Raw genomic sequence first — 15,681 nt, forward strand, 5'->3', positions numbered from 1 at the left:
GGACCTGGACCATGAGTCCTTTTTTCAGTAAGGTTGTTAGGGGAGCGGGTGCCCAATAAACCGCCCAGAGCAAAGCCGGGTGCTCCATGTGGGGGTCTGGGCCCCTCTGAAAAACAGCTTCATTATCCTTCCTCAGATCAGGGCCTCGGTGATTTGGCGAGGGCCCAGACCCCCTCCTGGATGGCGCTGGGCGGCCCGAGCGGGGTGCCAGGCTGCCGAGGGTGGTCAGGGCTCAGTGCAGGAAGGGCTGCCCATGGACAGCCAACTGCCAGCAGGCAGCGTCCCGTGAGCTCCATGGTCAAACGGATGATCCCATGTTGTGTGAACAACTGTGGGGAACCAGGGCCCTCCTTATCCCAACCACCACTTGCCGAGGGGATGAACGGGGCAGGCAGGGCCAGCCACAGCCTCTACAGCTGCCACCCTGGGGCTGACCCCTGGCCAGGCTGAGCACCGACTGGTAGGGGCAGGCTGACTCGGCCACAGACACCGCATCTTAGGAACCTTGGCGCAATCCCAGCGTCTTGTGTACGATAGAGCAGGTGATTCACGTCTCTCCTGGTGGAACATGTCCCTCACCCCAGTCCCCGCCACAACATGCTTTCAGCTGGCCCTGGGGGCCCCGCCAGTGCCTCAAGGTGGAGACAATGCGTTGTGCCCGGCCTCTCGGAACTGAAAGGCTTTTCCCTCCTGCACTCCTGTAATTAAACCCCATGTTTCTAGAGCATCATGAGTTACGAGGCGTGATGACGGTCAACAATGGGGGAAAGGCAAGAGAAGAAGGGGCTTCCCTGCCATCCTGGCTCCTGCAGTCACTGCCGGGGCCCACAGCCCAGGGTCCCGTGGCCCTGCCATCAGTGTGGTATCCATCCCCACAGCAAAGACAGGGACCATCTCCAGACTCCTGTAGGTGGCCGGGGCACCCTCCACCCTCCCGCACCGACCTGCTGCTGGAGGACGTGGAGGATGAGGACAGGGCTGTGGACGTGGAGTGGAAGGTGACACTGACCACAGATCCCCCTCGCGGTGCCCCTTCTTCTTCACACCTGGACTCTAAACCACATGTGAAGCACAGATGCCAAACACCACAGCCTCAGCGTGCACCTGACTATGGCTGCGCGTCTACTGCCACCCACCCACGCGGCCTGAGAGTGGGCAGGGCCTCTACTGTCCCACACCTGCCTCAAACTCCCAACACGGAGAAGCAAAGACTCCGGCCACCACACCTCTGCCCAGAACCCAGCGGTGCCCACCTGCCTGTTTCTGTCTCTTTTCCCAGCCCAGGACCCAGGTGGCTTGCAAGGCCTCACGTCTGGAGAATACAAGGCTCCGCTCAGCCCCCACTTCCAGGCCTTCCAACCCTGCCCCTTCCTGGGCACAGCCTCCCCAGACCTATTGGTCAGCCCGGGATGTCCCGCACCTCCCAGTGGCCACTGCGGCCCTGACATTGAGTCTGCGCAGTGCCATGACTGCACCTTACCACTCCCTCAAAAGCTCCCAGGGAAAACTGCCCCCACCCAGGCCCGAGACTTGAGGCTCCCACCCTTCACCCCTCTGGCTCGGCTCTGGGGCAGTCCCACCCACAAACCACCACCCTCTGCTGCCCCCACCACTGGGCTGCAGTCTTTGATTTCCTGGGAAAGGAGTTTCAGGAGAACTTGACTTGCAGGAGACAGCACCTCTATTCATACAGGAAGACCTTGCTTCAGTGAGGAGGGCTGGCCAGGTACAGCCACCTGCTGCACGCCTGGCAAGGGCTGGGTGAGCGCTGGACTCGGGGACAGGGTCTCAGTCCTCAGTGCAGTGCTGTGGTGGCTGCGGGACCCAGCACGGGTGTGATGATGGAAAAAGGAACCTGGTGCAGCTGCATAAACAGCTAGAAAGGAGCAGAAGCAGGGCCTGCCCAGCCCACCAGGGCATCACCCACCCGGGTGCCTGCCTCAGAGGGCAGCCCTGGGGGAGGGGAGGCTCGGTGGCTGATATTTATGTTTAAGGATGGAAAGCGCCACAGTGCTGATACTGTGTGTAAGGATGGAAAGCACTGCAGTGCTGATATTGTGTGTAAGGATGGAAAGCACCGCAGTGCGTGGTTGGTTTGTGTTTGAATCTTTCACTGATGGTTCCATAAGTTGGATCTCAAATGCAGGTGCACAGACTCACAGCCCTGCCCCGTACAGGCAGGGACATGGTTCACCCAGAAATGCTTTAGCTCAGAGACAAGGCCGGGGAGGCTGGAGGCTATAATTCCTCTCTAACCATTGGCCCCCTCTTTTCATAAAGAGAAGCATTTCTAGTGAGCTCCTCTTCATCCCTCAATACCCTATTCAAATGCCCCCTCATGGATGCATCCTTGCTGAGGTCCCGGCAGGAAGAAATGATGACACTCTGGGGCCACAGTCTGAATTCCCGCACCTGCAGCACTGCATGGCTCTCTGTATTGGGTGTTTTGAGTTGAAGCCCCCGTTCACCTCCCCTGCTGCCATGGGTATACACCTTCTTTCAACAGATGAGTGAGTGAGCAAATGTATGAATAATTAAGCAGCCAACGAATGAACAAGTGAGCACAGTCAGGCTTCCTCCGGCATTCCGGGCGCCTCTGGTCACGGAACACGGTAGGGGGAGCAGGTGCCTCCCCAATTTCAACCCTACTCACATTCAATTCCAACCCGGCCCAACACAGCACAAGTTTTCTCTTTAGCAAACACAATTCACAAGTGAGGAAACTTATTATGCACACAGAGCAAGAAAATAGAAAAGCAAAAATTAAATTAGATGGCAGCCTGGAAAATGCCCACTGTGCAAAAAGAAGCAAGCTAACTAATTTGTTTGGCCCCCCTTGAAAATGGTACGGTTTTAATTTGGGTCTCTGGGACCCGGCTCCTGAGGCACAGGAGGCTCCTGGTGAGAGGGAAGTGAATGCGGTTTCAGATGAGCAGACCCAGATTCAATTAGTAATCAATTCTGACCCCAACTCTCCCCACGGGCGGGCGGAAGTCATGAGAAGAAAGGACGGCCTGGCTGTGAACTCCTTGGCAGTGCAGAGCACCTCTCTCCTTCCCAGTCTTGGGAAGCATCAGTGATCCCGAGAAGGCGCCCTGGCCACCATGTGTTCCAGTGGTTCCAGATACAGACAGCCAGGAGGGCAGTGGCTGTGGGAGAACCAGTCCCTTTCCCTGGAAAGAAGGCCGCCACATCTCTGCCCCAGCTTGCCCCGGGATCCAGCTCTGTAGAACCGAGGCCTGAGAGCCACAGAGCGGCCCTGAGGCCCTGCGTACCTGGTGTTTAATCACATGCCTTCCACAGATGCAAATTGATAGATGTTTTTAATAAGGACAAAAACAAGGCTCCAGGGCCCGCTCCTCCCGCCCCAGGTCCTCAAAATGCACCAGAAGCCTCTGATGGCTCCCCTCTCCTCCAGCCCACTCCAGCAAGCTCAGCCTCTCGCCCCACAATCCCCCTCCCAAGTGCCAAAGAGCTTCCCAGAAACCCTCAGGGCTGGTGGCAGGAGGGCCGGTGGCACACGGCTGCAGGGTCTAGGGAAGACAGGTGGCTCAGCCGGAAGGCCACCTGGCCCATGAGTTCTTCCCGGGTACCCCACCTGAGCAGTGCACACAACTCCCAGGTGCACAGGGCATCTGCGGGGAGGAGAGGTGCACAGGCTGAAACCTGGGCAGAGCGCACTCCCTTCAGCCAAGAGCCTGCAGCCCCCTCCCCTCCCTCCCTTCCTGTAAAGGCCACAGGGGTCAGGGGTCCAGGTAGTGGGCCCTGGGGCAGACTCACTGCCTGGCCTATTCCTGCACAGTCTTAGGACACGTTCATCAGTGAGACACCCGGAGGAAGCTCAGTGACTCCGTCAGCCCTCATCCTCCTGACCATGCCCTGACTCTGCTGAGAACCCCAAGAGGGGTCTATCCGGCTTTAGGGGATCAAGGGCTTGTCCTATTAGAACACCTTTCTCCTGGTCATACTGGGAGTTTTTTTTTTTTTTTTTTTTTTTTTTTTTGAGACTCGCTCTGTCGCCCAGGCTGGAGTGCAGTGGTGCGATCTCGGCTCACTGCAACCTCCGCCTCCTGAGTTCAAGCAATTCTCCGCCTCAGCCTCCCAAGTAGCTGGGATTACAGGTGATCGCCACCACGCCCAGCTAATTTTGTATTTTTAGTAGAGATGGGGTTTCACCATCTTGACCAGGCTGGTCTTGAACTCCTGACCTCGTGATCCACCTGCCTCAGCCTCCCACAGTACTGGGATTACAGGCATGAGCCACTGCGTCCGGCTTACACGGGCGTTCTTATTCCTAGTGCAGCCGCCTCCCCCCGTGGGGTGCTCAGGATACCTCGGCCCTATCTCTGTGCGCCCCATCCCTTCTCCATGGACCTTCACCAGCACCTACAAAGCAGCAGGCTCTATCCCTGACCCCGTGTTCCAGATCACAGCACAGCACAAGGGCAAGGCTGCCCACGTCGGGCTCCTGGGCAGAGTCGGTGGGATCTGAAGTTGGGTATCTGGAGCCCCCGCAGGGGCAGCAGGGGAGAAAAGGACCCTTGACCAGAGTCAGAAAACCTGGACTCCAAATCCAGCCCTGGGAAGCCTGGCAGGGGTCTGCCCTCCATGGGGTGGGCCAGCTGAGTCTGGGACCCATCTCCACAGGTCCCTGCACCACGTCCCTGGAAGGCCAGTGAGCGCTGCACCCGGCCTAAGATGCCTGCACCCATGTTCAGTGCAGGATGCCACGGATATAGCTGCCCTGAAGTCCACCAAGGCCTGGAGGGGCCACCAGCCAGTGACACCCCTATATATCCTCGGCCTTACTCCACCTGCCCAGCCCCTGCCCCTATCTTCTCCTGCTCAGCCCCTGCCCCTACCTTCTCCTGGCTTTGCAGGGCCTCTGCCCCCACCAGGCCGCAGCACGAGGGCAACCCCACAGCAGCTCAAGTCTACGCCTGCCACTCAGGGATGCTGGTTTCTCTCCACCTCAAGGAGTGGCCTCAGGCCCCCCGCCTAGGGGACTCCGCATCTCACCCACAGGGGACCCTCCCTCCCTGCACTCTCTCCTGGGCTGTGGTCAAGCTGCTGTGCCTGGAACCAAGGCATCCAATACCCCGCGTGGGCTCCTTCACCCCATGGCTGCCTGGACTGGCACACGGCTGCTGCCGGCTAGGCCCATAGCAGTGCCCATATCTGCCCCAGGGAGGGGTCTCCCCACCCACTCTGGTCACAAGGGGGGCGGGCAGCCTGGATTTAATGCCGGCCCTACGCGCCCACCCCTGACCTTTGGCTGGTGTTGACACCAGACGCCTTCCCAGGACACACTGGGCCTTGGGGAGGTCCCGGCTGTGGGGTTCCCAGGTCTCACGCTGACCCCTGAGCCTGGCTAGTCACCAATGACCTTGGTCAAGCCCACACTCCCCCTACAGTCAGCAACAGCATATGTACAGCAGAGTTCCCTACCAGCGGACAGGCTCCCACCAGGCGCCAGGACAGCCCCTCCCACCCTGTGCCACCTCATAGCAGGTGCCCTTTCCAAGTGCCCTTTCCAGCAAGGCTGAGCCACAGCGCAGCTTGTCAGCAGCTTGACATCTAGGGGCCGGGGATCACCACCAGCTGACAGCAGGCGCTCCTCTGCACGTGCTCAGAGCCCATGGGGGCCGGAGCTGTGGCCTCCCGAGCCTAGGCACGAGAGTGTCTTGAACTGGTCAGACCCAGAGACAAGGAGCCAGGTCCCGCTGGCAGCCTCGGCCAGACCACACGTAGACGACGGAACAGCACCCAGGGGACCTCGCCGTCCTGCAGACGGCCCCTCTGCTGTCCTTTTCCTCTCCCAGAGGCAACACCAAAGAACCACAGCCTCGGGCAAGAGACCCCCACACACAGGCAAGTAAGGCAGGGTGCCGGCATCTCCCTGACCACCCCCAGGAACTGGAGACTGCGCCCCAGCCAGTCCCCAAGCCACAAGCTCACACATCCACGGGAGCAGCTGTGCCAATGGCTAGGGGCCTGACCTGAGGATACACCAAGGCCTAGGGGGACCTTCAGGGAAGGGGCCGCATCAGGGAAGAGGCACCCTCGGGGATGCCGCGCTCAGCGCCCGGAGGGGTCCCAGGGCTGCAGGTGCTTACCGTCCACACAGGCGGGCCGGGCTCTCGTGGTGCCGGCGATCTGCCCCTTTCTACACGCACAGCGGGCGGTCTGCCGGGCGATCGTCCTCCGAGGCTGGCTGCTGTCCCGGTCCAGGGTCACAATCTCACAGGTGCCGGCGGCCAGCTGACCTGCAGAGAGGAGCAGAAGCAAATGAGTGGCCACACGTTACAGACACCCATAGCCAGAGCCCACCCACCAAGGGGCCCCCGGCGGCCAGGCCACAGGGCAGGGAGACCGCTTCACTCAGAGGGAGCGTCCGAAAGCACCTCGAAGGCTGCCAGCAAGGAGCGCTCGATGGAAGCCAGAGCTGGGTCAAGTCGGCGACCTCCACCCTGTGCACAGCCTGGCGTTCAGGCAGCACTGCCTTGGCAGACAGGAAATTAAACGCAGCCCCATCTTTGTCACGCGCGGAAATGAAAGGCTCGGATCATGAGGAGGGAGCTGGCTCTCCTGCACACAATCAGGCGCTGCTGGAGGGAAGCCGGGCTCTACGAGGCACAGTGCTTGGTCTCCATCCCCAAGCGCCAGCACACTGGACCCAGGGCATGGCATTTTGGAGCCGGAAAACAGGTCAGACCCCCTCTCAGGCTTGTCAAAGGCTGTGTGGAACCAGCCACGCTGCCAGGGAGGAACTGCCATCCCCGCCTGGGTACAGAGGCATGAGCAGGCAGGCACCACTGTGTGTATCAATGCCAAAGCGTTCAGGGTTTCCTCTGCCCTCCCACAGTGCCGTGCACGCCCCCACACACATATGTGCATGTACATATATGCACACAGGCACACATGGCCGCACACAAGGCACAGATGTGCACACACCACACCCCTGGAGTGAGCCACAGGCATGCAGGTTTACATGGGTGCCACCCAGGTATGAGCACACTAAGGCCAGGGGGCCCAGGCTCACTAGCAGCACATGAGGATATGCTCCCCAGGGGTGCACGTGCCCATGCAGACACAGGTACACCCAAGCTTCATGGATGTGCTGTGCAGACACCCATCACCCATGGGTGTCGTGGACAGGCTCCCACAGGGGTACCCTGCATCCCTGATCTCTCGTCATACCACCTCTGCTCCCCACATTACAGACACCCCACGGGGCAGGAGGTAGGCGGGAAGGACCCTGGGGGCAGAGTCAGGGTCTGAGATCACCTGTGGTACAGAGAAGGGGCACATTTCTTCCAAAGGTGCCAGCATAAATAATTTCCCTGGCTTTCCTCGCTGCCCCCTCCACATCCCCTAAATTCCAAGGAGAAGGCTGTCTCTGCAAGGGGCCGGCAGCCCGGGCGTCTCAGGAGCGGGAAGGTGAAACACCAGGAAGTTCTACCTGCAAATCAACCCATGGAATCTAAGACGCCACTCTGCTGGTAAAACGCGGCACGGCCACCGCCAATCACGGCCAGATGTTAACACTGACAGATAAAGACAGTGCCCGCGCTCCAGGTAAAGATGAAAACCCAGCACCCCCAGGGCAGGATGGAGCCTGTCCCTCAGCCAGTGCTGCCCAAATCCACCCTGAATGGTGAGTGACAGGTCCCCTGCCATCCAGCTCCACGTGGACACCTGCTCCCTGGAACCACCTGGATGTCCACTCACCGGCTGCCTCACTCCTTCCTCCGAGCAGGTAACGAGCGCCTGCTGCAAGCCCTCCCCTGTGCAGCACCCTGGGGCCCCAGCAGTGAGAACAGTGTGGTTTCCTCCCCAGCGGCCCCGGCAGTGAGAACACAGCGTGGTTTCCTCCCCAGCGGCCCCGGCAGTGAGAACACAGCGTGGTTTCCTCCCCAGCGGCCCCGGCAGTGAGAACACAGCGTGGTTTCCTCCCCAGCGGCCCCGGCAGTGAGAACACAGTGTGGTTTCCTCCCCAGCAGCGTGGTTTCCTCCCCAGCGGCCCCGGCAGTGAGAACACAGTGTGGTTTCCTCCCCAGCGGCCCCGGCAGTGAGAAAACAGTGTGGTTTCCTCCCCAGCGGCTCCTTCCACCTGGGGGAGATGGCGGCAGCATTACAGATGCCCGGACTCAGGGCTCCCAGCCTGTGGAGATCAGCAGAGAGTCTGGGGGCTGCCTGGGGGGCTCAGAACAACAGGATGGCAGGGAGGTGACTCCGAGGAAAGCCGTGGTGGGTGCATGAGGGACGAAGGGTGGCCATTCCAGCCTTGCAGAGAGGAACCTGCAGGCAATGCCTGGGCGCTTCCCAGCAGCTGTTTCTCCAGCCTGGGTGCCCCTCCTTATCCATCCCACTCTTTCTCCTACAATAACCTTAGACGCCCCCTCCTCCGGCACCTGCCTTGTCAATTGTCACCTCTGGGTCCTCCAGCCCAGCACCCTGGCCAGAGCTGACGTCACATGTACTAGTAGGGTGTGGCTTGGAGGAACTTGGAGGGGTCGTCCAGCTCTCTCACCCCAACACCCAACACGGCTCAGGCTGTCCTCAAACCTGGGGAGTGCCCATGTCTGATTGTGACCAGGAAGCACAGGGGACAACTCCAGTGGGCACCAGACCGGCCTGCCTCAGCCCCTTCTGCCCACGGTGCAGGGCATGGAGCTGTCCAAGGTGGCCCAGGCCTGGCTGCAGAGCCCAGTGCATAGGGGCCTGCTGAGCCATGGCCGGTGCATGGCTGCGGGGTGCACGTGGCATGAGTTCACAGGAAGGATGCTGGGGCAGCAGGGGCCTCCCCTGGGACTGTGAACCAACCCCACCACCAAGCCCCTCCCACGATGAGCAAAACCCTCGTTGCCCTGTCGGGGCCACCTCCCCGAAGGCTGTGGGGAGGGCAAAATGCACACAAAATTACACACTTCTCCCAGAAAAGGGAGATACCAAATGAACAAGTGAAGGAGTGGATGAGTAAATACCGTGGGAAAGAGCATCCGGGAGGATGAGGTGCTGCTTCTCTCCGGATAACAGCGGTGACTGCGTCAAAGCCATGCTGCGGAGTAGCACGCATCTGGGCGGGTCCCGAGCACACGTCCTTACGTGGTGATTTATGCAGAAGTCGCTATGATCGGAGTATGGTCCCCGGCTGCTGTGTTAAGCTCTGCAGGTTGGCTCTGGGCCACTCCACTATTCCAGGCTGTGTTGCCGCCGCCTTGACCCCAGACCCTTCCAACATCAGCCCCAGCAGAGACTCACGGTGTCCAGGCCACCCCAGGGCCACCTGCCTCCTTGGGGCAGGGCCCAGCATGAGGCAGTTCTCTGGAATCATCCACGCACAGTAGCTGGTGCCATGGGGAGACGGCCACAGCAGTGGTGGGGGTACCGCTGAGCCTGAGACAGCCTGCTCGCCCTGCTGCTGAGCCTGGTCACTGACTAAGTCACCAACCACACAGCCCACCCCTCAGGCGCTACCTGACCGGCCAGGGTATTGGCATGGCCAGCGCCCCGGGCAAGCCGCTGTCCCTCCTAGCTGCCCTCCTCCTCTGTAAGGGGCACAGGTGCCACACACTGGGCAGGGCCACACCAAGGTGCACTGGAGGGTTTCCAATCCCAGTTCACCCTCACCCAGGCGGCCCCCAAACCAGCCACGGCCAACCAAACTCTCAGTCCTCAGGTACACAATTCCAACCAAATTATGTGGACAAGATGGTACTGAGCCCTGAAACAAAGCCCCCCCTACATCCCTGCCCTGCGGCCACTGGGAGGCTTCCTAGAGGAGGCGTCAGGGCTGTGCAGGAGCTTCCTGCGTAACAGAGCGCCACGGCGAGCTGTGCACTGGGCAGCCTCAACAGCACACGTTCTTCTCCCATGGTGCTGGAGGCCAGCATCTGAGATCCACGTGGCAGCCGGGCCGTGGTGCCTCTGAGCCCTTCTGGGCTGTCGTGGCCCTCAGCTCAGCCCCAGCAGGTGGATGCCTGGAGCCTGCAGTAGATGCAAGGGCAGGGATGGCTTCTGCCAGGCCAGGGGCTGGCCCAGGACTCACCCCAACCCCAGGGTCCCATTCTCCAAATGAGAACTCCCAGCCCAACACCTGAGTGACCCCAAAAACCTCCTTCTGGGACTACTGACAGGGCCAGGGCAGCCAAGAGCCAGGGTGGCTGGAGCTCCAGAGTGGAGCTCCCTGGCTCTCCCACAGCTGTTCCCCTCATACCACACGGGACTCACACACACATGTACATGTACACACACCACACACGTGCACACACAGACCAAACACACCCACACACGTGTGAATGTACATACCACACACTGACCACACATGTGCCCATATACACCACACACACAGACCACACAATCCACACACGTGGGTCAGCGTATACCACACAGAAAGACCACGCAGGCCACACACCACATACTCCACACACACAGACCACAGAGTCACTCACATGGTATGTACGCCCACACACACCCCAATCTCTGCCCACTGCGAGGCCTTTGGGGAGGGGTCCTGGCCAGCCTGGTCTCCAGGCTGCAGCGACAGGGTACTCAGGGGTCTGGCTCCGAGTGCCAGGTGATGCTCGGCTGCCATCCAGTGCTGACTGCTCTTCTGCTCACGAGCTCCAAAACCACCTCATTCTCAGAAACAGGGGTTCAGAAGGGAGGATGGACCCACCCGGAGTCAGGAGCTGGGGAGGCCACACCAGGACTGCCTGTGGGGTGTGAGAGCCTGGAGGCGTCCTGATGTCTGGAGGTGCAGGATAGACCCGGGTTCCCAGGCCACCCCTTTGCACCTGCCCAGCTTCTAGAAAGAGGTCATTTGGGAAGTTCTGGGGTCCCCTGGGGATCTGGCAGGGCTGGGATAGTGGCAAGGCCCCCCCCACAGGGCTTAGTGCCCTCAGCAAAGCACAGGCCCCTCCACCAGGCTGCCCCCTCAGTGTGCTGCTGGTCCACCCACGGTGCCAGCCTTTTCTCGGAGATAGGGGATGGTGTTTCTTTCTCTTCTCTCATCTTTTTGTTTTTAAATAAAGAGTTTGCATTGCTTTTAAGACCGGAAGGAAAAACATTCAAAAATAAAGCAAGTAATCACAATTCCTTCTCCAGCACCAACTCCCACAAAGCCCAGGCAGAGTGCTTGGGGAGTGGTCTCTGCTGAGAGGATGCGGGACCTTGCAGGCCCCCACTGGTGGCCTTTCCGCTGGGCTGGCCTGGACCAGGGGCCTGCCGAGGGCTCCCAGGGAGCGAGGCCATGTGCACACGCGTGTGCGAGGGGAGGGCGTGCGGGTGGGAGGGGCAGCCACCGTCAGAATGGAAAAGAACAAAGCTGCCTTTGGGGGAGTTTTCTTAGAAAGGCAGTGACATCATCGTGTGGCAAAAATCAGAAGTCGGAGAGAGAGATTTTAAAAAAGAAAGAATCCACCCCTCCAGCCCCAGGACCAGCCCCTCCCGGAACACATCCCCAGACCTGACCTTCTGTCAGGGTGCATACGGGTCGATCACAGGAAACCTCCTTTCCATAAGTGGTGTTTGTCATGCATCATTTCACAGAGACCCCCTTCTGAGGAAAGAATGTGGCCACCTGGAATTCTAAGGTAGCAGGGAACCACCAGAGACCACAGGTCACTGTTCCCACTGCCCCGGCAGGGGGGCCACAGTGCCACCACGGTCTCAGCTTCAGGCAGAAGATATCCCACAGGGCAGACCCCCACCAACACCCCCCCAACTGGGGAGCCTGGACAGACCACTCACTTCTCAGCTTGTCCCCTGGCCTTTGAATTAGGGAGGCAGCCTAGCTCTGTGCCATACAGAGAAGACCCCTGAGAGGCAGAGCCAGGTGTGAGCCGGGCACTGTCTGTGAGCCACATGGCTGGGAGAGCCTGCATACTTAGGAGCCCCCGCCGTCTCTGGAAGAAACTGCCCCGGGGTAAATGCCTCTCATCACCCACAGCCCAGCCCTGCCCTGTCCTGTCCTGCCCACCCAGCTGGCTGTGTCTGAGCCAAAAAGGGAGACCACGACCCAAGGAAAGCCCCACCGTAGAAGCATACCCCACTTGACAGCTGAGATAAGCCAGCCTTGGTTGCCAAGGGAGCCCAGGCTACGTCTGTGCTAGGCACGCAGGCTGGAGGAGCTTCTGCAGGCTGTGGGCCCATTCACGTCCCTCGTCAGCATGCAGAGGGTGGTGGGTGCTGGCACGCCCCCATGCCCACTCAGACGCCAGCTCTGAGCTCCCACACAGCGTGGGACCCTCCACCCTCCAGCAGAGCTGCATGGTAGACCTGTCTGGGAGCCCTGCTGGGGGCTAGGCCGAGCCTCCACTGTCCCAGGGCAGGAACTGAGGAGTGGTCTGGTGGCCTCTGGGAGCCTGAGGCCTGCAGAGCCGAAAAGCCTGGCGCCGGCCCCATTTGCTGCACTGGCACAGCAGGGCACGGGCTGGACTGGGTTCAGGGACTGCAGCAAGCCCTGTGCAACCCACCCAGGCTAGCACCAGCATCACCTCGGTTCCTACAAACTTTACAGAAACAGCTCACAGCGCTGAAGCCACAGGCCTGGGGGTCACGATCTGGGACCTGCGGATGAGGGGCAGGGCACTGAAGAAAGTATCTGTGCAGCAAACTCCCAGAGCCCTGCCCAGACCCTGGGACCACCGGCTCTCCGGGACCCCGGCAGGCAACGGCGAGAAGGACGCTGTGGACTGAGTAGAGGTGGGTACAGGACCCAGTCCAGTCACTCTGTTTTTATGAGTGAGTCAAGTTATGACAGGGGAGATGGCTGGACCCAGGGAAGACCAGACTGGTGGCCATGACAGAAGCCCCTCAAATCCCTGCAGAGTCCTCAAAGCAAGGGACCACCCAGGCTGGGCAGGTCACTGGAAGGTCCAGGGAGAATGTCTAGGAGACAGGCAGTGCCCCCTCCTTCCAGGTGCTGGGTGGGGGCTGGTGGGACAGTGGGGGCACCTGGGAGTAGCTTCAGGGGGTCACTGACCAGGTCCAGGCTCCAGGAGGTGTGACAAAGGGAGTCACTCAGGGGCCAGGCTGGGGCCTCCCTGGCGGGAAACAGGCCCTCAGGGTGTCTGGAGCTCAGCCTGGTCCCTCTGGAGCAGCTCCTGCCACCCGTGGGGCGCAGACAGACAAACCATGTGATCCTGCCAGGCTGTGACACAGATCTGGGAGGATGTCTGATGTGACGGATGACAGGATGAAGATCCAAAATGACTTTGACAGGCACAGACCAAAAGGGTGGTATTTACCCACCACAAATGTCAGCTCTGTGCTTGGTCAGGCCAAAAGCAAGGTGCAGCTGAGGGGCCCGGCAGGCCTGAGGGCAGGGGACGGCCTGAGGTGACCCACAGTGCCACTGGGAAGGTGGGGCCCAGGGGCAGGTCCCCAACAGGGAGAAAAGGAGGCGCCATAGGGCCATCCAGAGTTCCCGTAGGGAGCGCTCACAGACCAGCCTGTGTCCAAGTGATGGGTGGGGCAACGTGGTGTCCTCAGCCTGTCTTGCCCACCTGCATGGGCGCCATCTCTGAGCTGGGACCTGGGAGGAAATGAGGCCAGAAGAGCTGGGCTTAGTGTTGGGGTGCTGCCTCTGTGCCTGTGTGCGGTGACCCAGGGCTTAGTGTCGGGGTGTCGCCTGTGTGCGGTGACCCAGGGCTTAGCGTCAGGGGGGGTGCTGCCTGTGTGCGGTGTCCCAGGGCTTAGCGTCAGGGGAGGGGTGCTGCCTGTGTGCGGTGTCCCAGGGGGGAGGGGTGTTGCCTGTGTGCGGTGACCCAGGGCTGTGTTAGGGCGTCAGGGGAGGGGTGTCGCCTGGGGCTTGCTGCCTGTGTGTGGTGACCCTTAGGGCTTGCGGTGACCCAGGGCTTAGGGTCTGTGTGCGGTGACCCAGGGCTTAGGGTCAGGGGGTGCTGCCTGTGTGTGGTGGCCCAGGTCGTAGTGTCAGGGGTCTAAGACACGTGTACCCTGTGACCAGTCATTCGCTTTGTAGGAGTAGCTCTCAAAGAAGAAGGTGTAAATAATGCCAGCAGCTGGACTGGCACTGCCAGGGCGTGGTGACAGACAAGACACGCCTGTATGCTCACTGAGTGCCCCATACCCGCAGGTGAGTGCTCTTGGCCACTGAGAATCTTGAGGCGGGCAATTTCTAACACCCTGGGTGCCCCTTGCATCATGTCCTCAGTAACTGTCTTGTCAGTTTAGCAGGACAAGACTCCCTCTGCAGTGACCCCTGGGCAGGACAACCTCAGGATCCCAGGTCCCAAATCTGTGCTTGGCTCTGTTTTCAAGGTGTTACACAAGGAGACTTCTTCATAAACCGGAAGGAGAAACGCCTCAGGGAGAGTTTCCGCTGGCGTGGGAAACTGCTCGGCTGTGCTGGGTGGGTGGGGGTGGCTGGGAAGGCGTTGGGGACGTCGATGGCTTGGGCTGGACACGAGGCTGTGAGTTCTACTCTGCCTCGTCACAGACACACCACATGCCCGACACGCACACACACATGCACACATCTGAAACACATACACCACACCCCTGAGCGAGGGTGCGGGATTTCATTACAGATGCGAGACCAGCAGGGATAACGGCAGAGCTCAGGCTGGCAAGGCTGCCTCGTACCACAGGGTTTGCGAAGGCACTTTGCTGCCCATAACGCTGGCTCCGCACATCAATTGGGAGGTTACTATTATTACTGCTTTTATTGTGGGTGAAACTAGCCAGTCGGCGTGGACTGAGGCCAAGAGACAAGGTAAGAAAGGCAGACAGGCGAGCAGGGGTCAGCAGGAACCGCTCTTGAGCTGAGACATCAGAGCTCTGGGGCGGAGACCAGCCCCGCCAGGCTTCCTGTCACAGGCCGCCTGGGCTGCACGGGCACTGCACATATGCACACGCACACGTGTGCACACGCCACCATGAGTTCACACTCCCCACAGGCACACATGCACTCCTATGCCACACTCATTTAGTGAGGTACACGCACACACAGATCTTCACACACAGGCACGCCCCAGGAGCCACGGCCCTGTTCGGAGGCCTGCGTGCCTTGTCCACCATACAGGTGTCTGTGCCCTGACAAAGCAGGTGTGGGGGCAGAGCCAGGGACTCGGAAAGGCTGCTCCCCTGCAGACACCTCCCCTTCCACTCTCCCAGAAGCCCCCAGCCAGGGCCCCTGCAGCTGGCCAGGAACATCATCTGGCAACCCCGGCTTTGCTCACTTGGCCCCTTCTGCCCACACCGTGGGGCAGGGGCCAGGAGGGTCCAGAGCCCTGGCCTCAGCCTCCCAGGGCCCTGCGCCTGTCCCATCCAGCTGGATTACACGCTGCCCTACACCGAGGCTGTCCTCCTTGGGCACAGCTGCCTCATCCTGTCACTCCTGGAAGAGGATGCCAGACTCCTGCTCAGCCAGGGTACCAGTCCACACCCATACTAGCTCTACCCCAAGCTGCAGGCCTCAGGCCCAGCCGTCTCCAGGCTCCATGGCAGCAGCCCTGGGGCTCCTGGGGTTCGGAGGCAGCAGGGCCCTGCCACGAGTGGGGGCACCATTGAGGCCGGAACAGCGATTTCCAGGGAGCCTCTCCTCTCCCCACAACAGAAGCCCTCACCTCCACGTCACAGCCATCCACACAGGTAGCTCTGCTCCAACTCGTAAATTAAGTGACTCATGTTTAGTCTTATCCCGGATCGTCTAGA

The 15,681-nt window shown here is 60.4% G+C and overlaps 1 protein-coding gene across 4 annotated transcripts in view; it reads right to left on the minus strand.

Annotated features, from left to right (window-relative positions):
- Window positions 1-15,681, minus strand: part of TAFA5 (TAFA chemokine like family member 5) — a 309,133-nt gene that overhangs the window by 148,302 nt on the left and 145,150 nt on the right. For all 4 annotated transcript variants that reach the window (XM_050746541.1, XM_050746539.1, XM_050746540.1 and 1 more), the window contains exon 2: window positions 6,117-6,266. In XM_050746541.1, coding sequence (XP_050602498.1) covers window positions 6,117-6,266 — 150 coding nt within the window. The remainder of the gene's footprint in view (window positions 1-6,116; window positions 6,267-15,681) is intronic.

Source organism: Macaca thibetana, chromosome 10 (genome assembly GCF_024542745.1).
Source record: "Macaca thibetana thibetana isolate TM-01 chromosome 10, ASM2454274v1, whole genome shotgun sequence".
In the NCBI taxonomy this organism is placed as follows: domain Eukaryota; kingdom Metazoa; phylum Chordata; class Mammalia; order Primates; family Cercopithecidae; genus Macaca; species Macaca thibetana.